The 25,317-nt window shown below is 36.6% G+C and overlaps 1 protein-coding gene across 1 annotated transcript in view; it reads right to left on the minus strand.

Annotated features, from left to right (window-relative positions):
- Positions 1-25,317, minus strand: part of Glg1 (golgi glycoprotein 1) — a 120,886-nt gene that overhangs the window by 38,413 nt on the left and 57,156 nt on the right. The window contains exons 3-7 of the mRNA XM_076837438.1: positions 16,384-16,470; positions 9,511-9,726; positions 3,264-3,467; positions 2,298-2,369; positions 1,188-1,371 (exon numbers count right to left, since the gene is read on the minus strand). Coding sequence (XP_076693553.1) covers positions 1,188-1,371; positions 2,298-2,369; positions 3,264-3,467; positions 9,511-9,726; positions 16,384-16,470 — 763 coding nt within the window. The remainder of the gene's footprint in view (positions 1-1,187; positions 1,372-2,297; positions 2,370-3,263; positions 3,468-9,510; positions 9,727-16,383; positions 16,471-25,317) is intronic.

A 25,317-nucleotide genomic window follows, 5' to 3' on the forward strand; every position in this document is an offset into this window, starting at 1 on the left:
GGCCCTGGGTTCAATCCTCAGCATCACATAAAAAAATAAGTAAAATAAAATATAGGTATTGTGTCGAACTACAACTAAAATAAATAAATAAATTGTGTTTCTGGGCTAGGGTTGTGGCTCAGTGATAGAGCGCTTGTCTCGCCTACGTGAGGCACTGGGTTCGATCCTAAGCACCATATAAATAAAGTATTGTGCCCATCTACAAGTTAAAAAAAAAAATCTTAAAAAAAAAAAAAAATTGTTTCTGTCTAGAACAGGCCAGTCATACAATATCCAGACTGAAAAGTTTAGGACTCAGCAAAAGCTTTAGCAGCATAAAGTGCATGGAGACTCCAGAATCAGGTTTATTCTGCCAGTATTCTTTATCACACACATGTATTTCCTAAACTAATAATGCAAATGCTCTGCCAAAGGAAATATGTAGGTTGTTTTTTTTCTTGGATTTGGGGACTGAACTCGGGACCATACACATATTAGCACATGCTCAACCACTGACAGAGATTATCAAAGAGTTTTATCAATAAGAGAACCATTAGGGGTATAAATGAAAGCTAAAAAACAATCCTCATTGGCCTACACAGTTAAAGCTTGTACAAAAGACTATACTGTAAATATTCACTCTAGTCATCACTACCCCTTGCTTTATTGTGCTGTAAATGCCAACTGGGAAAACATAAGAGAGATTTAAAAACAAAAAACAAAACAAAAAAACCATAAAAATTGCCACCCAGACAGTTAGTTTAGTAATATAGCCATAATTTGAAGTCAAGTATCTCTGACCCAGAGCTCACACACGAAATATTCATGTTACCCTAATCCTCCTAAAAATGCTATACAATATGTGTTTAAAAATTAAGAATACTGGTGGGGCGCAGTGGTACATGCCTGTAACCCCAGCAACTTGGGAGTCTGATCAAGGGTTCAAACCCAACCTCAGCAAAAGCAAGGCCCTAAGCAACTCAGTGAGACCCTATCTCTAAATAAAAATTAAAAATAGGGTTAGGGATGTGGCTCAGTGGTCGAGTATCCCTGAGTTCAATCCCCGGTAACCAAAAAAAAAAAAAAGAATACTAGAAAACAAGAAGCTAAAGAATACAAATCTAAAAATGAACAAGGTATAAAAAAATAATTTTTTGGCATTTGCATTATTAATTATTAAAAAGGGATAAAAAGAAATGAATTCTTACCTCTGTGTACAGCTGACTCTAGGCACATTAGAAGGTAGGAGAGCCTGGCTTCCCGGGACCGAGGAAGGTTTTCCACATTGCACCGATATTTCTTCAAGTCGCTCTTACAGGATTTGGCCAATGAATAACTGACTTTATAATCCTGGGCAATCAGCTTTTGTCGGGTTGTCAGTGCTTCTCGACACTGAAGAAAGAACACAGCAAGAGAGCTGTAAGACCACTCACGTATTCAGCTGTTCACAAGAATCTCTGAGCAAGCATGGAGACTCACAGGCAAGCACTATAATATCTGCAGTCTAAAATGCTGGTCTTTACATTTGGTTAAAATTTAGCACAGGTAAGTGAAACCAGTGTGACATAAGGCAGGAGTAAATGGGTGGGCATTCATTCCAAGACAAAACAGTAATAAGAATGTTTAATGAGATACTACTAAAAAATTAAAAAGCTGTTTACCTGTGAGGCACATTTATATAATATTTCACATTATTTTTTTTACATTATTTAAATATTGTAACTAACCTAGAGTGATTCAAGCATACAGAGAATGTGCCCAGTTATATGCAAACATTTGACTGTTTACATAAAGGACTTGAGCATCCTTAGATTTTGGTATCTTCGGGGGTCCTGGAACTAACCCTCCTGTGGAAACTGTGAGGCAACTATATAAAGGGTTTGTGAAAGCTTTTAAGAAATTAATAGCTGGGTGTGGTGGGACATGCCTATAATCCCAGCAGCTTGAGAGGCTGAGGCAGGAGGACTACAAGCTCGAGACCAGCCTTAACAACTAAGAGAGGTCCTCATCTACCTAGAGAGATTCTGTTTCAAAATTAAAATTAAAAAAGGGTTGCAGGGGCTGGGGCTCAGAGGCAGAGTGCTCGCCTGGCATGCATGAGGCCTTGGGTTTGATCCTCAGCACCACATAAAATAAAATAAAGTTATTATGTCTACCTAAATAAAATAAAGTTATTATGTCTACCTATAATTAAAAAATAAAAATAAAAAAGGGAGGGGGTTGTAGATGTGCCTCAGTGTTAAGCACTCCTGGGTTTGATCTCTGGTACAAAAAAAAAAAAAAAGAAAAAAATTAATAAAGTTGTTCCAAATTAATACCTTTTCACTCATGGATTCTTCAAATTTATGGTTAAAGAGGCACTTATACACTCTGCCTTCACCAGCTTGTGTCTGTAAGATAAAACACACACGTTGTTGTTATTATTACTATTAGCTAAGTAACTACTAAGGAACTGTGCATCATCTACGATCTCATATAAAACTTTCTAGAAAATACAGTTGGAGAACAAAGAGAAGTGTCAGATAAATCTCCTTTCTTACAACTTTTAGCATCAATAAAACAATCAGGGCTACGGATATAGCTCAGTTGGTAGAGTGCCTGTCTCCCATGCATAAGGCCCTGGGTTTAATCCCTAGCACCAACAAAAACTCTTCAGTGGCTCTGAAAGTTAATGTGTTAATTCAAAACAGCAGGCAGAGAGGAAGTATATACAAGTCACTCTCAATCTTTTGATGTGAGAATGTAGACTATAAAGTGTCAGAAAGTTGTCTATAGGATAAAGGGGCACAGCTCAGTGACATAGAGCACTTGCCCCCCCATACTCAAGGCCTCCGGTTCAATCCCAAGCATGGGGGGCGGGGAGTTGTCTAAATTGTCTAAAGGGTCATCAGGTAGTAATCAAGAATTTGGCTTTTAAAGTAGGTACTAGCCCAAACCATGTAAATATGCATGTGTCAGTTTTAACCATATAATAAATGTGAATACAATTCCGCAATAAAATAAAATTTCTATAGATAAAATAGAAGAATTGAAATTGATAAGTGAGACAAAGTGGAAAAAATAATGTGTGGAGACTATTAGAAGCCAACTGTTAACAAGATGATAAATCATCTAGGCTGAGCATCCAACAGTGTTTTCTGTTATCCTAGAACTGACTCCATCTCTCATTTCTATGGCTTTTCTGCATGTGAGGGTTTGTTGTGGTTTATTTTATTTTGAAATACAGTATTAAAGATATTTAAAAAGAAAAGGAAGAAAGAAGAACAGCTTCTAGGCTGACTCACATTTTCACAAAAACGCTCCCGATCATCTCTGCAAGCAAAATACAAATGCCGGTCTAAATGAAAGTCATCCGAGGACAGCTCAGCCACCCGGAGAATGGCTTTCTTACAGAGTTCAGAGACTTGAATCTTGGGTTCCTTTTCTTCTGCTTCCTTCACCAGGCCTTTCTCCAAGCATGATACCACCTCACCTTGAGAATGTGCATCCTAAAATAGGAAGGATACTAATATATATATAATACTAATAAACATCATTTAGTTAAAAGAAAAAAATGTAACAAGGGCTGGGGATATAGCTCAGTTGGTAGAGTGCTTACCTCGCATCACAAGGCCCTGGGTTCAATCCCCAGCATCACCAAAAAATAAACATAAATAAATAAAAATTTTGGGGCTGGGGTTGTGGCTCAGTGGTAGAGCGCTTGTCTTGCATGTGTGAGGCACTGGGTTCAATTCTCAGCACCACAAAATAAATAAATAAATAAAATAAAGGTTCTCTTGTTATGTCCACCAAAAAAAAAGTTTAAAAAAAATGTAACAAAACCCCCAACATGGTTAAATTATTGATACTCTGAGAAATCAAGTGGGAATCCACCACATTATGCAAGTTAAAAAAAAAAAAAGCCCTTAATAATCTTCAGCTAGAATATATATGTTATATGCTACAAATGGAAAAATACATTCTGGAAATTTTAAGTACAGGATAGCACTAGAATTTAAAGGTTAAATGTCAGAAAATTCTCAAGAAATGATATCAGCCCAATGATCTGGTTCATGTTAATATTGAAACAACATTGCAGAAATCTCTGTAAATTAACCTCTAAAAGATATTTCCCAAATAATAGTGCTTTTCATCAAGTTAAAAAACAAGAAACCAGACTGGGGACGTAATGCAGTGGCACAGCATGTGTTATCACATGCAAGGTCCTGAGTTGGATCGCCAGTACCAAAACCCACCCTAAACACAAAACAAACAACAAAATCCATTAAAGAAAGATGTTATAAGACCCTCTGTCTCCAATATGTACCAACTGTAGTGTAATACTCACTTTGATGTTTTGGATTTATCTTAACGTGATTTAACACAATAACCATGGTTTATACAAACTGACTCTGAATTTTCCTAAGATCATCCAATTATCTTTAATTATATATTGTATCACCCTACAGCTACCACAAGTATTCATTCATCCAAAATAGAAAAAACTTCCCTAGATATTTTTTATTCAAGATTCAAATCTTCTATAGTTATAATATATGCTACAACTTGAGAGGTATAACCATTGATATAGGTAAACTGAAGCAGCTGAAAATAGTGTTACCATTTGTTTATATACACACATAAAAATTGTTATGATAGAATACAAGTCCATGAAACCATAAGTATATAATATAAAAAATTGTGAAAACCAGGTAGGGAAACAACTACTTTAGACAAAATTTCAATAAAAGAATATATATATATATATGTAATATATAAAATGCATATAAAAGAATATTATATGCACATATTCTCTATCTTATTGTAACAAATTTTGTTCTGTAACACATTTATTTCCAACTGTTTCCACACAAATGCTCATATTCTTCTAAAATACCCATGAAGCAGGGACAGAGTTTTTTATCTATTATACAGATGAACAAACAGAGGCTTAAAGGAATTATGCAACTCGTCTGAGCTGCAAAATGTGGGTGGATGGGATCTATGAAACTCCTAGAATTTATGTGTGGGTTTTGTACATTTTTATGAAGAGGTTTCAAAGTTTTCAAAACATCTGGTAACCCAAAACTGATTAAGAAGCACAATGCACTAGCAGATTGGCAGACCTTCCTATTCTCTATCAGGACCTCACCTTTTTCACTAGCTATAAATTAATATATTTGATGCTTAGAAACCGGGGATGACTGAGAAGTTTTTTTGGAGAAGAAAACTGAGGGATGAATGACAAAAGGGATAGAGAGAAAAAAGTAGCCACACACCCCAGCAATCTGGATAGGCTTATTTTTTCTTCCTAATTTATAAGTACCACTTAAGCAAGGCCTATCCATTTCTACCTCCCAAAGAAGAAACAAATCAAAGGACAGAAACCTATCAGTCACTTACTTGTTACAGTACATCAGTGATTGTAATAAACATTGTTATATTATAAAATAATGTCCTATATCAAAGTTTAGTAGGTCATAAAAACTTAAATAGCCACTAGCAATTAGATTTTTTTCTTCCAATTTAAAAATTTTAAATCTTGATCATATGAAAATGTATAAAAAGCCTACAGAACCACACTTCTGCCTATAAGAATCAAAAGAAAGGACTTGCATTTTTTTCATCATAAGATCTAACAAATTGTGGATCATACTGAGACTGTTAAAAATCGTCAAAAGGATGTTAAAAATAATAGCATGCTAGTCAAATCTTGAAGTTCAGACTTTAATCCAAGCATCACAGGGCAAGAAAATGATTCAATTAATGAGTCAGCCAAGTGTTTCCTGGCATATTTGGGGTTTATAATTGTTTTAAATATGTCACCAGAAGGATTAAATATTTAGCACAATTGTATTTCTTAATGGTACCCTTTGCTTCTTTTTAGATTTAAGGCAACATCATGATGCCTTAAGAACCCCAGGAGGAATCCAAGATTTCATTTTAGGTAGAGCAACTGTAAGTCTCACATTGGTATTAGGTTATAACATCACTTCCACTGGATATTTTCACTTATTATATCTTTCAGATAAATATATATTTCAATAAAAGATATTTCAGGAGTTCCCCAGAGTCTCTGAGCTATTTGGGTCAACCATTTGAGTTAATAACTGAAATATATACAAATATTTGACAACAGAGACTACTAAATGGCTAATTATTAAATTTTAGTAAAAACAAATGAGGTGGACTCACACTTATACATTACCTATGAGATATTAAAATTACTTAGGTTTAGTTATTAATATACACATTGGAATTATGATTAACAAATGATCCTAGACTTACAATATTTTGGGGGAAGGTTTAGGGTTGGAGGAATTTGCAACTATGCTAAGGATTAAATTTAGGGCCTTGAACATGCTAGGCAAACACTCTACCATTAAGCTCCATCCCTGGACCTCAATAAATTTTTTTTTTTTTTTTTTTATATATATAAGGTCTTACCTCTCATTTCTTTTTATTTTTATTTTTTTATTTTTTTTAAGAAAGAGTGAGAGAGAGGAGAAAGAGGGAGAGAGAATTTTAATATTTATTTTTTAGTATTTGGCGGACACAACATCTTTGTCTGTATGTGGTGCTGAGGATCGAACCCGGGCCGCACGCACTCCAGGCGAGCGCGCTACCGCTTGAGCCACAACCCTAGCCCCTCAATAAATTTTTATTAACGTTTAGAAACATCTGCCTGAAGACTACTGCCAATATCTTGATCAGTTTTTTTGAAGTTTGGTAGGTAGTTATTTTTCTTCCCTATATTTCATATCCTAAAAATAAACAAATGGGGCTGGGTGCTCAGTTGGTACAGTGCTTGGTTCAGAGGCACAAGGCCATGGGTTCAATCCTTAGCACCAAAATAATAATAATAATAATAAACAAACAATAGCAGAAAAGGTTAATATTAACATCAAAATAGTAGGCAAGAACTCATGTGTGTGTGTGTGTGTGTGTGTGCGCGTGCGCATGTGTGTATGTATGGTACTAGAGAATAAACTCAAGTAGGCAAGTGCTTTATCACTGAGTTACATCTCAGCCCTTTTAAAATTTTTATTTTGAGACAGTGTCTTGCTAAGCTACCCAGTCTGGCTTCCAACTTGCAATCCTCTTGCCTCAGTCTCCCAAGTAGCTGGGATTATAAGAATGAGTCACCATGCCTGGCAAGAGCTCAGTTTTTATCTCTGATATAAACCATTTTCTATTTCAGTGTTTCTGGTGTCTCCTTTAATCTACATTGGTAGAAAGAGAATGTTTCAGTTACTCCAAGTAATTGGTTAAAAACAGGAAATAATAAAATGAAATAATTACTGAAAGTATAAAAGCAGTCATACTGTGGCACAGATCTACAATTAAGTTCCTTTTTGGAGGACACTCTTTATTTTTTCTTTGGATGATGTGAATCATTCACACGTTTACTTTTGGGAATCTGTCCTTTCATTTTAACAACATTTATTCTGAACATGTTAAAGGTTTTATTAGTGTATCTTCTTTGTTCTACAGTTTATATATATTAACATTTTGAGAAAAAGTACATAGCTTTGAATGACATGTTCACATATAGGCACAATACAGATTATCCAAAAATCCTCCCCTCTGACCTTTGGAGGAGGTCAGTTCAAAGCCAGTCATGGTACAGTTTTCAAGTTTCATCAGCAGTAAATGAAATTGATGAGATTGTTTTCTTCTGTGGTCAAAAGCCAATTAACTAATTTTCAGGATAAAATTATCTAGTTATCTACATAACTGGCCACGGAGAAGCAAACTACAGGTAGAAAAAGCAAAGAAGGGCTGAGGATATGCCTCCTTCTCATTTTTTAAATGCAGCTGTGGTACCAAATTACACTGGAAGGAACATGCTTTTTCTGAGACATAAGTGCAGGCATGAGCCCATTTCACTGTCCCCTAAATACAATAAAACCTTTGATGGCAAGGTAGTGATACAGAAATTGTACCTAACTGATAGGTATATCAAAAGATGAAAATGGCCGAGTGTGATGGTGCACACCTGCTATCCCAGCTACTCAGGAAGCTGAGGTAAGAGGAACACAAGTTAGAGGCCAGCCTGAGCAATTCAGACAGACCCTGTCTCAAATAAATTTAAAAAATGACTGGGGATGTAGCTCAGTGGTAAACAACACTGGGTTCAATACCAGTACAACAACAAAAAAACAAAACCGTGGCCTTTCTTTAGCTCCTAAAAGGAGTATGCCAAGCTTACACAGACTGACTCTATACTGAGGTATCTATGAAAGGGCTCAGGGATCTGTGCTGATATGGAGGACAGGCACCAATGCTTGGTGACAGTCAAAACCCTTCATCTGAGCTAGTGTGCTCAGGATTCTAACACCATGCCCCCTTTGTTAAAGATGCCTGCAAACCATAAACAGAGGTTAAAGAAACAAATGAGTTTATTTTCCATCCTATGTTCTAAAGAAAAGATTAATGAGCAGCAGCATTTAATAGCTGATGCCACGGGTCTCAGACCAAGTCTCCCACTGGCATTCATTACTTTTTAGAGTTTCTTTTGGTTTTTGCTAAGCAAACAAATTCTGAATAAATTGGCCAAACCTTCATTGTGTCCTTCTGTTTAACAGGTTAATAATTTCAAAGATCAGATATAACTCAGAAAGAAACTAGTTAGGCAGTTCTTTTCTGTCTTTACTATAATCAGTTCTTCTGAGATGAAGATAATATATCATATGTACAGATCACCTTTCTTCTGATAAGTTAGAAGTACCTTTTCTAATATTTAAATACTTAATTTTACAAATGCAGACCAAGTAGTATGCCTGCTAAGTAAATTTTTTATGGTATTTTATGGTTTGGATGTGAGGTGTCCTACAAAAGCTCCTGTTAATGCAGAAATGTTCAGAAGTGAAGACTGCATGAGCTATAACCTAATCAGTCATCCTAGTTTGAATGGACTGACTGGTAGTAATTGTAGGTAGGTAGGGCAGGGGAGGTGGGTCACTGGGGGGAGTGCCCTAGAAGGGCTCATCTGTGTGTGGCCTCTTCCTCCCCCTTTCTCTCTGCTTCCTAGCCTCAACAGAAGCTGAACAGCTTTCCTTTGCTGGGCCCTTTCCTATGATATTCTGTCTCACCTCCAGCCCAGAGCAATGGAGCTGGCTGTCTAGGACTGAGACCTATGAAACTGTGAGCCCCAAATAAATGTTTTCTCCTTTAAGTTGTTCTTGTTAAGTATTTTGTTCAGAGACATAAAAGCTGACTAAAGCATGTTAACAGTGAGTTTATGTGCAGAGAAACAGAGAACTCTTGTCTCTCTTTGCCAAATGCATGTTGTAAGTTATATTTTGAAGATAACACTGTCTTCGCAGATATTGACTCCTTTACTTCCCCATACACAGTATTGAAACATTTTGTTAGGAACACATGAAATGCATTCATAAGTCAATTAGTCTTAGATTTTAGAGGTGTCTGGACAATTTTTTTTTTTTAAATTTGAACCTTGTCACTCTATTCCTAAATTTTTCCCATGTGAATTACACAATGATTTTCATTTATCGAGCTCATAAGTTTATAAGATCCCTTTGGTGATACCTTTTCGCCAAGCCTAATGCTGCCACATTTCAGAATGTTGATGTCATTTTTGCAGTCATCCATAAAACCACAGATTAAACGGTAATCACTGAAAATGATGGCCGTCATCTTGGTAATGTATTGGTGACACTGGTACTCAGTGATGTTGCCTCGGTGATCCACCAAGCAGGAAACCATGTAACCTTTTCCAACTGGTTCATCCGCACATTCTTTAATCTGTTCAAAAGAAAGTGGCTGATTTACACAAATATTCCATGCTTGAGTCAAACAACTTTTTTTTTTTCCAAAATTTTTTTAGTTTTTTTTAAAAATATTTATTTTTTAGTTTTCGGCAGACACATCTTTGTTTGTATGTGGTGTTGAGGATCGAACCCGGGCCGCACGCATACCAGGTGAGCGCACTACCACTTGAGCCACACCCCCAGCCCCATTTTTTTGGTTTTTGATGGACCTTTATTTTATTCATTTATTTATATGTGGTGCTAAGAATCGAACCCAGTGCCTCACACATGTGAGGCAAGCGCTCTATCACTGAGACAACCCCAGCCCTGAATAACTTCTAAGAAAGAGACATTTGGTACTTTCCTATTGATTTCCTAACTTTTAAATTGGGAGAAAAAAGGAAAGCATTCAGAAATATATTCATTTGGGGCTGGGGTTGTGGATCAGCAGTAGACTACCACGTGCAAGGTGCTGGGTTCTATCCTCAGCATCACATAAAAATAAATAAATAAAGGTTAAAAGAATAATAATAAGGTAGCTGGGTTCAGAGTTGCACACCTGTAATCCCAGCTACTCAGGAAGCTGAGGCAGAAGGATCGTGAGTTCAAACCCAGTCTTAGCAACTTAGTGAGTCACTAAGCAACTCAGCGAGACCCTGTCTCTAATAAAATTAAAAAGGGCTGGGGATGCAGCTTGGTGGTTAAATGCCCCTGGGCTCAATCTTTGGTACCAAAAAAAAAAAAAGTGTCATTCTGTGATATTATAACAGATACTTCCAAACTTATTCTAAGAGGCTAATAAGAGGCCAAAACTAGGCAAAGACACATCAAAGAAAGAAAACTTTAAACCAATATCTCTAATGAACACAGATGCAAAAATTCTCAATAAAATTCTGGCAAATCGAATACCAAAACATATCAAAAAGATAGTGCACCATTATCAAGTGGAATTCATCCCAAGGATGTAAGGTTGGTTCAACATATGGAAATCAATAAATGTAGTTCATCACATCAATAGACTTAAAGATAAGAATCATATGATCATCTCAATAGATGCAGAAAAAGCATTTGACAAAATACAGCAGCCCTTCATGTTCAAAACACTAGAAATACTAGAGATAATAGAAGCACATCTCAACATTGTAAAAGCAATCTATGCTAAGCCCCAGGCCAACATCATTCTAAATGGAGAAAAACTGAAAGCATTCCCTCTAAAAACTGAAACAAGACAGGGATGCCCTCTTTTATCACTTCTATTTAACACATTTAAATAGAAGTGGCCAGAGTAATTGGACAGACAAAAGAAATTAAAGGGATATACATAGGAAAAGATGACTCAAATTAGCACTACTTGCTGATGATATGATTCTATACCTAGAAGTCCCAAAAAATTCCACCAGAAAACATTTAAAACTAGTAAATGAATTCAGCAAAGTAGCAGGATATAAAATCTACACCCATACATCAAAGGCATTTCTGTGTACCAGTGACAAATCCTCTGAAAGGCGAATGAGGAAAACTACCCCATTTACAATAGCCTCAAAAAAATAAAATACTTGGGAATCAACCTAACAAAAGAGGTGAAAGACCACTACAATGAAAACTACAGAACATTAAAGATAGAAATCAAAGAAAACCTTAGAAGATGGAACAATCTACCTTGCTCTTTGGATAGGCAGAATTAATATTGTTAAAATGACCATACTATCAAAAGCACTCTGCAGATTTAATGCAATTCCAATCAAAATCCCAATGATATTACTCACAGAAATAGAAAAAGCAGTCATGAAATTCATCTGGAAAAATAAGAGACCCAAGAATAGCTAAAGCAATCCTTAGCAAGAAGAATGAAACACTATATGAGACCTTAAACTATACTACAGAGCTATAGTAACAAAAATGGCATGTTATTAGCACCAAAACAGACTTGTAGACCAATGTTACAGAATAAAAGACACAGAGACAAACCTCCATAAATACAGTTATCTTATATTAGACAAAAGTGCCAAAAACATATTTTGGAGAAAATATAGCTTCTTCAATGAATGGTGCTGGGAAAACTGGATATCCAAATGCAACAAAATGAAATTAAACCCTCTCTCTCTTACCATGCACAAAACTCAACTCAAAGTGGATCAAAGACCTAGAAATTAAACCAGAGACCCTGAACCTAATAGAAGAAAAAGGTGACCCAAATCTATATCATGTCAGATTAGGCCCCAACTTCCTTTAACAAGATACCTATATCACAAGAAATAAAATCAAGAATCAATAAATGGGATGAATTCAAACTCAAAAGCTTCTTCTCAGCAAGAGAAACAATCAGTGAAGGGCTGGGGTTGTGGCTCAGTGACAGAGCTCTTGCCTCACATATGTGAGACACTGGGTTCAATTCTCAGCACCACATAAAAATGAATAAACAATTGGCTTTGAAGGAGACAGAAGGGCAGAATTCAGGAGGGTGAGAGAAGGTCAGAAAGACTTGGTTTTGAGGCTTTTCCAATTTCCTTCAATTCAAAGTACTCACTTGCCAAAGTATCATACATCAGAATATCATGTTCTGAGTCCCAATTGTCACCCACTATGTGTGGTATCTCAAAACATTTAAAATAAAACACCTTTATTCTGAGGTGCAGGAACTATTAAAAAAAATGAATAAACAAAAATAAAGATATTGTGTCCTTGTATAACTAACAACAACAAAACAAAAAACAAAAAAACATAAACAATCAGTGAAGTGCATAGAGAGCCTACAGAATGGGAGCAAATTTTTACCATATGCCCATCAGATACAGCACTAATCTCTGGGATATATAAAGAACTAAAAAATCATAACACCAAAAAAAAAAAAAAAATCCAATCAATAAATGGGCCAAGGAACTGAACAGACACTTCTCAGAAAATGATATACAATCAATCAACAAATGCATTAAAAAAGTTCAACATCTCTCGCAATTAGAGAAATGCAAATCAAAACTACTCTACGATTTCATCTCACTCCAATCAGAATGGCAGCTATTAAGAATATAAACAGGGCTGGAGATGTGGCTCAAGTGGTAGCACGCTCACCTAGCATGCATGAGGCACTGGGTTTGATTCTCAGCACCATGTAAAAATAAAATAAAGATATTGTGTCCACCTAAAACTAAAAAATAAATATTTTTTAAAAAAGAATATAAAGAACGATAAATGTTGGACGTGGGGGAAAAGGCACACTCTTACATTGCTGGTGGGACTGCAAATTGGTGCAACCAATCTGGAAAGCAGTACGGAGATTCCTTGGAAAACTGGGAATGGAATTACCATTTGACCCAGCTATCCCACTCCTTGGTTTATACCCAAAGGACTCAAAAACAGCATACTACAGTGACACAGCCACATTTCACAATAGCTAAATTGTGGATCCAGCCTAGATACACTTCAGTAGTTGAATGGATAAAGAAACTGTGGTATTTATACACAATGGAATACTACTCAGCATTAAAGGAGAATAAAATCATGGCGTTTGCAGGTAAATCGATGGAGTTGGAGCATATAATGCTAAGTAAAGTAATCCAATCCCAAAAACCAAATGCCGAATATCTTCTCTGGCATAAGGATACTGATTCATAATGCGGATGGAGGGGACCATGGGAAGAATAGACAAACACTAGATAGGGCAAAGGGGAGGGAGGGAAAAGGAGGGGACAAGGGGGTAGGAAAGACGGTGGAATGAGATGGATATCATTATCCTAAGCACATGTATGAAAACACAAATTGTGTGACTCATACTTTGTTTTTCAACCAGAGACATGAAAAATTGTGCTCTATTTGTGTCATATGAATTGAACTGCATTCTGCTGTCATACATGACTAATTAGAATAAAAAAAATTTTAAAAAGAATAATGTGCCATCCTGTGATATTATAACAGATACGCTTTTTTTTTTTTTTTGTCCATAGTTCTTGGCTTGCAACTTCCTTCCCAAAGCAGGTCACAGAAATTAGAATTTCTCTTCCCCAAGTCAGGTCATAGAGACTGTAATCCTCCTGGTAAATTAAATTTTTAAATCCTTCCTTGTCCAGTACCAGGTTATAAGATCCTGTTCATTCCACATGGGTGCTTCCCCATTCCCTAGAGGGAGGGAGGAAAGCTGCATGGAGAGGCCAAGAAGAGTGCTAAAGTCTTCGGCCCTTGCTGAGTTTCCTCACTCAGTTTGGCATCAGCTATACAATGAAGTCTCCATAAAAGTCCTAAAGGACAGGATTTAGAGAGCTTCCCAAGAACTAAACATGCAGAGGTTCCTGGAGTGTGAGATGCCACCCCCCATACCTTGATGGATGCATCTCTTCATTGGATCCTTTGAAATAGCCTTTACAATAAATCAGTAAATGTGTTTCCATAAGTTAAGTGAACCACTGGAGCAAATTAATAGAACCTAAGGGGGTTGTGGAAACTCTGATTTATAACTGTTCATTCAGAAGCAGGTAAAACCACCTGGTGCTTGTGACCTAAAGGGGTGGGGACATCTTAGGAAATGAGCCTCAATCTGTAAGATCTGACAGTCTCCAGATAGATAATGTCAGAACTGAATTGAATTAGAAGACACTAGGCTGGTGTCCCTACAAACAGGGACACTAGTGGGCAAGTCCCCACACATCTGATGTCAGAAGTGTTCTGTGTTGACTATGGTGTAATAGCAGAGGAGACATAGACATTGTTTTTTATAGACATTCATGGCTACCCAGATTATTGTGCCTTTTAAGAAATACATGCAGAATGCAGTAGGCAGCGAAGAGATGAATCAAAGGAGCAGGTCAGGAAAACAGAGGTAGAACTGGAAGTCTAGCTGTGTGTCCAAGCCAAGCTACACAGCAAACTACTGTCATTAGGTAAGTCTAATGACCATAGGGAGAGATTCTGTTGAAATTTATACTAGGGATATTGCTGAGGAAGAAAAGCATACTTTGCTTCAAGTTAATATGCTAGAATCTACCAAATCTTTTTGTATTTAGGATAACTACTATTACAGCAATGATTAGCATTTCATTATAGAATTTCAGGTTTCCCCAACCCGTTTATTCCTTCCTTTTGTTATACTAGGTTACCATATCCGTGCTAAATTTAAATCAAGATATAGTAATTCTTTTTTTTTAAATTTTTTGTAATTGTAGACAGACTTTATTTTATTTGTTTATTTTATGTGGTGCTGAGGATTGAACCCAATGCCTCACATGTGTGAGGCAGGCACTCTGTCACTGAGCCACAACCCCAATCCCTAATATTAATTCTTGATAACATTTAATATGCTCTGCATTAACTATGGATTTGGACACATGTTTCTGAACATAGTAGAATACAAGTTTATCTGTTGTGGTCTAGAACAGAAACATGTTTAAAACAATGTTCAAGTGGGGTATAGTAGTACATGTCTGTAATCCCAGAAACTGAGGTAGGAGGATTGAAAGTTTGAGGCTAGGCTTAGCAACTTAGTGAGAATCTATATCAAAATTTAAAAAATAAAAAGAGCTGGTCTGTAGCTCAGAAGAAAAGTGCCCCTGGGTTAAATTTCCAGGACCTAAATAAATAAATAAGAAACAAATTTTGCTGTGCATGCGTGCCTGTAACCCCAGCAGCTCAGGAAGGGGAGGCAGGAGGATCACAAGTTCAAAGCCAGCCTCAGCAACTTAACAAGACTGTAAGAACCTAGTGAGACTCTGTCTCAAATAAAAAATACAAAAGGCTGGAGATGTGGTGTGGTTGTTAAGCACCCCTGGATTCAATCCCTAGTACCAAAAAAAAAAAAAAAAAAAAAAAAAAAAAAGCACAACAGAATATTCTGGAATTTTAGTAATCAGTTGCACACTGGCTTGAAGGGCAGCAGAGATCTTCAGTAGTTAAGATGGATGATACCTAAAAGCAGGGTCATGAGTATATTTCCAATCAAAGGGTTTGGTTTTGGAGGGTACTGGGGATTGAACCCAGGGGTGCTTAAACTTCCAGCCCTTTTAATTTTGACTCAGTCTCCTGAGTCACTTGAATTACGGCATGGCTGGGGATATGGCTCAGTGGTAGTGCTTGCCTATCATGCAAGAAGCCCTGGATTCAATCCCCAGCACCATCAAAAAATAAAAATAAAATAAAAAATTACCCAAATACAAAAAAGATACTCAAATACCACAATTTTCATTAATATCATTAAAAAGTTTCCCTTAGTATCTGTATAGTGCAATACATTTTCATTAATTTTTTCTTTATACTCAGTATCAATTTCTAACTATATAAACATTGATACCTTTAACCTTTATAGCACTAGCTCCTTACTGAAGCTTATACTTCTGTGGTTCAATTGGTTCAAATGCAGAGCCAAAGCACTGAGGAGTGTGAAGCTTCCAGGGGTTTGGACTGGCCTCTGGCCTGGCAGATTGTAACAGGTGTGGGAGCAGCACTGATAACCTCAGCAGTGGCTCTGGATGGTTTGGGACTGAGAGAACCTGATCTTGAAAAGAAGTTTAATTACACCCCCCTTCCTATCTCTGAATCAAGTCAGTTGTCAATTTCTAAGAAAGATAAAAATAACCAAGTTATTCCTTTCTTAAAGACTGTTCTGGTCAACAGATATAATTTTCTCTTCTGAGTCATTTAATATTTATGAAATTATTTTAAAACCTACCTCTGATATGGTTGATTTGCAAACCTCTCTGGCCACAGACTCAAACTTGGGATCAGTAGTCAGGTTCAGCTTGTAATTCCACAATAACTAGGTTCAAAGGGAAAAAACCAAACAGGGAAGAAACAAAGAAAAAAAATTTCATAATTATGAAATTTATCATTAGAGGTTAAATTATGTTAATTATACTGTCAAAAACATTTATGCATCAAGTAACAAAAAGTAAGACAAAATACCATCACATTTATAGATAAGAGGAAGAAAACATGCAGACAAAACAAAAGCAGTACCATTCAGACATTTTTTTCCAATTTTACTAAACAATTTTTTTTAAAAAAAACTGTAAGTTAAAAATCATTTAGTGTCAAGAAAAAACTTAAATATTAAAATTCCCAATGAAGTTTTCAGAGACAAAATAAACAGATTGTGTAGGCTAAATTTGCTTAAACCAAAAAGTCTAACTCAGATACTCAGATGATCAGATGAGGTGGGTTTTGTCTCAGATTTCACAAGCAACAATACTTTCATAGATCAATCTTATGAAGGAGAACTGCCCAGGATCTAGTTTCTAGGCTTATCTATCTAATTCCTTTAAAATTCTTGACTTGAAGCTGGGGATGTAGCTCAGTACCGCCACTTACCTAGCATGATCTAGGCCCTGGGTTTGATTTCCGGCACTGCTTGCCCCCAACCCCCGACCCAAACCAAGATCAAAATACCTGATTCTACACACACACACACACACACACACACTTTATAAAATTAAAGCCATTATTATTCCCAGGTGAGGGCTGAATACTATTTTATCTTTGAAGCTTCAGTTAAATAATTTCAATAAATTATCCTTAAAAGTACTTAAAAGTAGCAAAAATGAGCCTTCGAACTGCTCAGAGCAAAGAATAGAGGCTTTGGATGATGCAGAACACGAAGAGGTTTTTTTTTTTTTTTTTTTTGGAAGGGGGTCCATTTCTTTCTCTCTGACTGCTATACTCCAGGCATAAACAGTCCAGGTAAAAACAGTCATTTACTGAATCAGTCAAACATTCTCTTAGCACTTTCTTTGTGCCACACACAGGAGCTTCACAGGCCACTGGAGGAAACAGAAGCGTTACAAAGAGTCCATACTAGGTTCAGGCACTAAGCCAGAGATGGGGAAATAAAGCAGAAGGAAAAAGACTCACACGGGATGGTGGTGGCTAAGGTCAATGGCAGAAGTGATTAACCAGGTGCCACAGCAAGACAGAGGAGGAGTGCCCCAGATGGAGGTGGAATGAGGGCTTTGGTCAGGGAAAGTTTACTGGAGAAAATGCTATCTAAGATGAAGAGAAACTTCAAAGGTCAGAAGTAGTCAGTCAGATTAAATTAAATGTTTAAATAAATGAAGCTGCATGCATGGGAACAGGGCATGTTAGAGGAATTCAAAGTCCAAGGGAGGATGACTCAGGAGACACAAGCCAGATAAGAAAGCCCTGTAAACTATACCTGACCTTCAGCCCCAAAGTAAGGGTAGTCACTGAAGGGAAAGTAAGGTGGTGGTATGATTAGGGCTGTTCTTTAGGAGAACAGAGGCATATATGAACTGCACTAAGCACAACACAGAAGCAAGCAGTTAAATCAGTATAAGTACTGAAGAAGATCTGGTAAAGAAGTACATAAGTCACGGAGGACCTGGGGAGGAATTCCACTAGACTGTGGAACGCTCTGTGGAGAGGGGAAGGAGGTGGCCCGGTGGACCGACTGGCGGTGGTTTCTAGGTCATTCCTCCAGCGGTCAAGTGTTCTAGAGCCAACAGTTCTACTGCAAAGAATGTGAACAAAAGAGAAGGGTGTCCTGTGTCCTCACTCTTCTTCCTTTCGTACAGATCCACAGACTAATACCCCGCAGGTTAAACGCAAGTCACATTTGCCTTCTGCATTAGCCCATTTCCAAAACTAAAGTTAAATTTTACGGGCCAGGATGTAGCTGTGTGGTAGCATACATGTTGCTTGAAGCCATGGGTTTAATCCCCACCACCAGAAGGAGGAAGTGGGGAGCTTTACTATTAACATTAAAAAACGGAGAAGGGGGCTGGGGTTATAGCTCAGCAGCAGAGCACTTGACTCGCACATCTGGGGCACTGGGTTCGATCCTCAGCACCACATAAAAATAAATAAAGATATTGTGTCCATATAAAAAAAATCTTTAAAAAAAACAGGGAGGGAGGGGGAAGTGCTGGGGAATGATATTGGGCAAACTGTATTGTTACATCGTGTGCATGACGAATATGTAACAGCAAATCCCATCAATATGTACAACTATAATGCACTAATAAAAATGTAAAAAATAAAACAATGATATTAAAAAAAAAAGAAGTACATAAGCGGGGTTTCTTCTCTTTCCCCCTCCAAAAATACAATGGAAAGCTCTAATCACCCAAAAAACAGCAGTAAGCTCAGCCACAGGAGGACAAAAGGAAGAGTCAAACTGGAAAGGAAATAAGCAATAAAAATACAGTGTGATAAATGTGATAGCAGAAGCATGCAGAGGACATTATGGGAATACAAAGGAAGAACACAGCCCAGTGAGTGTTGGAGAAGCAGGTAGAGGTGGCAGTGGTCAAATTATCCTGGGGTCATTCCACAAGGGTTAGAAGTAATTCTGCCAGATAAGAACTGAGGGAGACTGGGATACCAGGTATGCAAAGGTAAGGAAGACAGAAGGGTGAGGGTAAATCATGGGAACCTATGTGGTTTGGATGGATTGGAGTTGAGGGTATTGAAGATGAGGGGTAGAGGAGCAGGGTCAGATCACACTGAGCTCTGCAGTTCATACTAAGGATTTTTTAAAAAAAATGTTTATTTATTTTTTTAGTTGTAGCTGGACACAATACTCTTTTTTCATTTATTTTTATGTGGTGCTGAGGATCGAACCCAGGTCCTCGTATGTATTAGCTGAACTTTTTACTGCTGAACCACAATCCCAGCCCCCATACTAAGGATTTTGAAGTTTATCTTAAAGGAAACAGGAAGCTAGTAGATAATTTTAACCACAGAACTCAGAGATCAACTCTGATTACAGTGTGGAGAAGGGTAAGATTGGGGAAGGTTAATAGATCACTTAAGAGGCAAGAACTGATTTGGATGAGAGAAAATGAGATATATTCGAGATAAGCAGAATAAAATACAAGACTATGTTTTTTTTGTGTGTGAGGGGGTGAAGGATAATTCTTTCTCCATAGTCAAATTCCCTGAAAGTATAGTCTGTAGTTCATTTTATCTACTTCCTCTTTCATTCACCCTCAGAAATTTCAAGTGAATGCTACCTGTTTAGTCAAATAGTTCTATAAAGATAGTTTAAAAACCAAAACAGAGCTGGAATCAAACCCAGAGTTTCCTGGGTACTACAAAAATAAATAAATAAGATAATAAAATCAAATATATAAAAATCAAAACACGCAGTTACTGAAAAGTCCCTTTTTAAACTCCTCCCTTGAGGAGTTTTTGCCTTTTCTTATAATTATCTCTATATCTGTAAACTAGTGCTTATACTGCTATTTCTTAATTTGTCAGTTTTAGGTATTCTATAATTTATACTATAGATAAAGAATGAACTCTCATACCCTTCTTCCTGATTCTAGTTGTCTCAACATAGTTAAGTCATAACGTCAGATACTCAAAATTTTAATTATATAAGAAATTTTATGTGTATGTGTACACACACACACACACACACACACACACAGAGCAATGTAAATATTATATTTCTTCTCCTATACAACTTTTAGTCTGTCCTACAGTTAATTGTCATTTACTTCATAGGCCTATTTTTCAACATACTCATTACTAATTAATCCTACTTAGTCTCTTTACCAGAAATGTGCTTCTTCTCTCAAAATATTCAAACCTATCAGTAATCTACCAGGTGAGACATTCTTCAGCAGTCTCACTCAAGCAGGCCTGGCAGCTCCCTAGGCCTCTGAACAGGTGTCCCCCTTCACCAGTTTCCTTAGGATGTCCTTTGCTCTTGTCTTGTGCTGAGTCATTAGATACTGTACATCAACAAACTAATCCCCTTAGTTTGTTGATGTACAGTAGCTTTTTGAAAAATACACAGGTCATAAATGTTTTAAAAACTGCAGGTCTGGAGTATCTTTATTGTATATTACTTTGAATGAACACTATTCCTCATACTTTCAATGGCACTGGTCCACTATCGCCTAGCTTCTAAGAAGTATAATAGAATTCAAATCTATGTATTTTGATTATGACTTGTTTATTTTTTCCTCTCTGAAAGGTTTTGTATCTCCCCCACCCCGCCCCTTCAAATTCTGATGTTTCACTGACATGTGCCATGCTGTGGACTATCTTTCCACCTATGGCACTGGGTATTTGGTGAAGTCTTTGAATTTAGAAATGCATATCCTTCAGTTCCTACAAGTTTCTTCTCTCCCCCTCCCCCAAGTGCCTACTATATGCCAAGTACTGTTTAAGGCAGCAATGAGCAAAAAATGTGAAAATTCCCTGCTTTTAAGGAGTTTACCTTCTATGAAGAAAGAAATAATATGCAAATAATCAAAAGAATATGTCAGGTGATACACTAGGGTAGAAGGAGGGATTGGTGCTATTTTATATAAGGGAGGAAGGTGAGTATCCACAGAAGGTGAAATATTCTATTTTATTTATTTATTTACTTCTGTAGTACTAGGGGTTGAACCCAGAGCCCAGCACATGGTAGCAAGTTCTCTACCACTGAGCTACACACATTCCAAGCCCCCACCCCCTTTTTTTGGTCACCAGAGATTGAACCCAGAAATACTTAACCACTGAGTGATATCCCCAGCCCTTTTTTTATATTTTATTAGAGACACGGTCTCACTTGGTTGCGTAGGGCCTCATTAAGTTGCTGAGGCTGGCTTTGAACTCTCGGCCTCCTGCCTTAGCCTCCTGAGCTGCTGGGATTATAGGTGTGTGCCACTGCATCCAGTCAGTGCCCAGGCTGGTCTCAAACTTGAGGTCCTTCTGCCTCAACCTCCCGAGCAGCTAGGATTACAGGAGTGCACCCCTATGCCCAGCTTCCCAATATCTTTCTAACAAACCTGTGAGTACAGCTTCCAAGGTCCCTACAAGGACATACCCAAGTACAAGACTCTCTACATTCGGGAAGTTCAAAGTATGGTGTTCCTACCAGCTGGGTCATTTTTATCATAAGTAATGCTACCCAGAAACTTAATTAAAATTTTACTTTTATCAGTTAAGAGGGGATTTGAGCTAAGAAATGAGATTTCAATTCTCATGAAGACGAGGAAAAAATTTTGCTCAACCTTCACTCACAGGATTGTCATGAGCTGCTATAAATGTTCTTGTAAATGCCCCTTTGGAGATTATATATATATATAAGCATTCCTGTTGGTTAAATACCTAGAAATAAAATGACTACATCATATATTATGTTTATGTTCCATTCTTGTAAATAATGCCAAACAGCTTTGAAAGTAGTTGTACTAATTTACATTATCATTATCAGTATATGAAAGGCACCTAGTTCCACATTCAGACACATACTTGGTATTGTCAGTCTTTTCAATTTTTATAATTCTAGTGGTGCAGGTACCTGATCACTAATGAGGCTGAACACTTTTCCATGTTTATGTCAATCAGAAGTCATCTTTGAGACATGGATGTTCAAGCTTTTTTAAAAAAATTTTTTTTGTTGTTGATAGACCTTAATTTATTTATACGTGGTGCTGATAAACCCAGTGCCTCATACATGCCAGGCAAATGCACTACCGCTGAACCACAGCCCCAGCCCTGTTCAAGCATCTTAACCAAAATTTTATTCCTTTGCTTTTCTTTACTGCTTTGTGTGAGTTGTTTATATATTCTGGTTACTGTCAGATATGTTAAAAATATTTTCTTGGTGGCTTGCCTTTATCTATTATCACTCTATTATCTTTACTGTTAGATTTTTTTTCAAAGATTTAAAAAATATCTTTATTTATTTTTATGTGGAGCTGAGGATCGAATCCAGTGCCTCACATGTGTAAAGCAAGTGTTCTACCACTGAGCTATAACCCCAGCCCCTCAAAAAATTTTAATGTGGTACTGGGGATTGAACCCAGGGCCTTGTGCATCCTAGATAAGCTTCTCCACTGAGCTATATCCCTGGTCCCAATAAAATAAATATTGATGTAATTTATTAATCTTTTGCTTTATAATTAGTGCTTTTTCTCATTTAAGAAATCTTTGCTAATCTCAAAAGTTAAGACATTCTTCTATGTTACCTTTTTAAAAATTTTACTGTTTCACTTTCACATTTAAACCTACAATGTATCCAGAATGAATTTTATGTAGATGGTGCCTTATTCAAGTGTTCATATATGTATGGTATTTCTGGCCTTATTCTGCTCCACTGGTCTGGTGTGTCTCTACCACATGGCCTAATTATACATGCCTCACATTAACTCTTCCATTGGGTGGTCAAGAATTCTCTCTGCTTGGTTCCTTAATTGTTTCGGCTATGAGTGGCACTATGTGTTCCCACATAAATTTTAGAGCCAGCTTGCCATTTTGATAACAAGAGATTTGGGATTGCATGAAATCCATAGGTAATTTTTTAAAAAAAATTTTATTATTAGTTGTTCAAACCATTACATAGTTCTTGACATATCATATTTTATACATTTGATTCAAGTGGGTTATGAACTCCCATTTTTACCCCGTATACAGATAGCAGATTCACATTGGTTACACATCCACTTTTTTACATACTGCCATATTAGTGTCTGTTGTGTTCTGTTGCCTTTACTATCCTCTACTACCCCCACTCCTCTCCCCTCCCCTCCCATCTTCTCTCTCTACCCCATCTACTGTAATTCATTTCTCCCCCTTGTTTTTTTTCCCCTTTCCCCTCACTTCCTCTTATATGTAATTTTGTATAACAATGAGGGTCTCCTTCCTCCATAGGTAATTTGGTACAGTTGACATTTTTATAGTAAGTTTTGAACTTGTGAACTTGAGCCTTTCTCTTAATATTTTATAGTTATCTGCACAGCAGTCTTATCCATTATTTAAAAATTATTCTTAGGTATGCTATTTCAAATATTATTATTAAAATATTTGCTTATTCTTATTATATGAAATACAACTGAGTCTTTTCCACATTTATTGGTGCATTATACTTACATAATGATGGGATTTGTTACATATTCATATATGCACACAATATAACAATATGTAACTGAGTTTTATGTGCTGACTCTACATCTAGAGATTTTGCTGAAGTCATCTATTAATCACCTGCTAACAGTCTATCTACAAATTCTTTTTTTTTAATTCCTTTTTTTTAATATCTCTATTTTGTTTTGTTTTTATGTGTTGCTGAGGATTGAACCCAGTGCCTCACATGTGGGAGGCAAGTGCTGTACCACTGAGCCACAACCACAGCCCAATTTACAAATTCTTTTTGGATTTTCTACTAAAACAATTATGTTATCTATAAATAATGACAGTTTAATTTTTCTTTCCCAATTCTAGCCTGCTTTTTATCTTGCTTGACTATACCAGCTAGGCTCTCTGTGACAATGAGCAACGATGTCTTATAGACAGTCTTGGGAAGAAAGCTGTCAATATTTCACATCTATTATAGGTCTTTTTACAGCCACTATTTATCAGATTAAACAAATTCCCTTATAGGATCGTGCCAAAGTTTGAACATTAAATACTAATAGGATAATTGATTAGGGATCATGGTATTTTAAGATATGATAACAGCCAGGTACAGTGGTGTATACTTCTAATTTTGTCTTCTTGGAAGACTAAGGCAGGAGAATTACAAATTCAAGGCCAGCCTAGACAATTTACTGAGACCTTGTTTTGAAATAAAATAAAAAGGGCTGGGGATGTAGTTCTATGGTAGAGCATTGAGTTCAATCTCCAGTCTAGCAAAAATAAATAACATTTTTTAAAAATATGATAATGGTATTATAGTTATTGTTTCTCTAAAAGCCCTTACTTTTTAGGAATGTTTACTGAAATATTAACATATGGAAAGATATTAACATATGGAAAGATATTCTGCTTCCAAATAATGCAAAAGGAGTGGAATTAAGTAGGGGTATAGAAGACATAAAAGCATCTGAATTAACAATGGAAGCTACATGGCAATTACATGGGTGTTGACTATACTCTGCTGAGATTTATTTATTTATTTAAAAAACTTTTTTTAGTTGTAGTCGGACCCAATACCATTAATTAATTAATTAATTAATTAATTTGTATGTGTTGCTGAGGATTAAACCCAGCACCCGCACATGCTAAGTGAGCACTCTATTGCTGAGTCACAACCCCAGCCCTGAGATATAATTTATACCATGAAATTCACCATTCCAAAGTATAAGCTGATGGTTCTATAATCACCATCACTAATTACAGAGCATTTTCATTATTCTCAAAAGAAACTCTACACCTATTAGCAGTCACTTCCCATTTCCCAATTTCCCCAGTCCCTGGCAACCACTAAATCTTCCTATCTTTGTGGATTTGCCTATTCTACTTATTTCACGTCAATGAATCAGTTCTTGAGGTTCGTCCATGTTGTAGCATACACCAGCATTTCACCCCTTTTTAGCCAAATAATATCCCACTGTATGGACACACCATGTTTTATTTAGCCATTCATCAACTGAAGTACATTTGAGTTGTTTCCACTTTTAGATTATTACAAACAATGCTTCTCTGAATATTTGTTTAAACATTTTTATATGAACATATGTTTTCAACTGTCTTGGGTATTGGTGATGTTATGATACACATACTTTGGTTTTTGTTCACAATTCCTGGCTCATAACTTCTTCCCCAAGGAAGGCCACAGAAACTAGAATTTTTCTTCCCTAAGGCAGGTCATTAAACTCTAATTTTCCTTTACCTTTCCATCTTAGAGCTGGCCATAAAGAAATTCTCT

The sequence above is a fragment of the Callospermophilus lateralis genome, chromosome 18, assembly GCF_048772815.1.
Source record: "Callospermophilus lateralis isolate mCalLat2 chromosome 18, mCalLat2.hap1, whole genome shotgun sequence".
Taxonomy (NCBI): Eukaryota; Metazoa; Chordata; class Mammalia; order Rodentia; family Sciuridae; genus Callospermophilus; species Callospermophilus lateralis.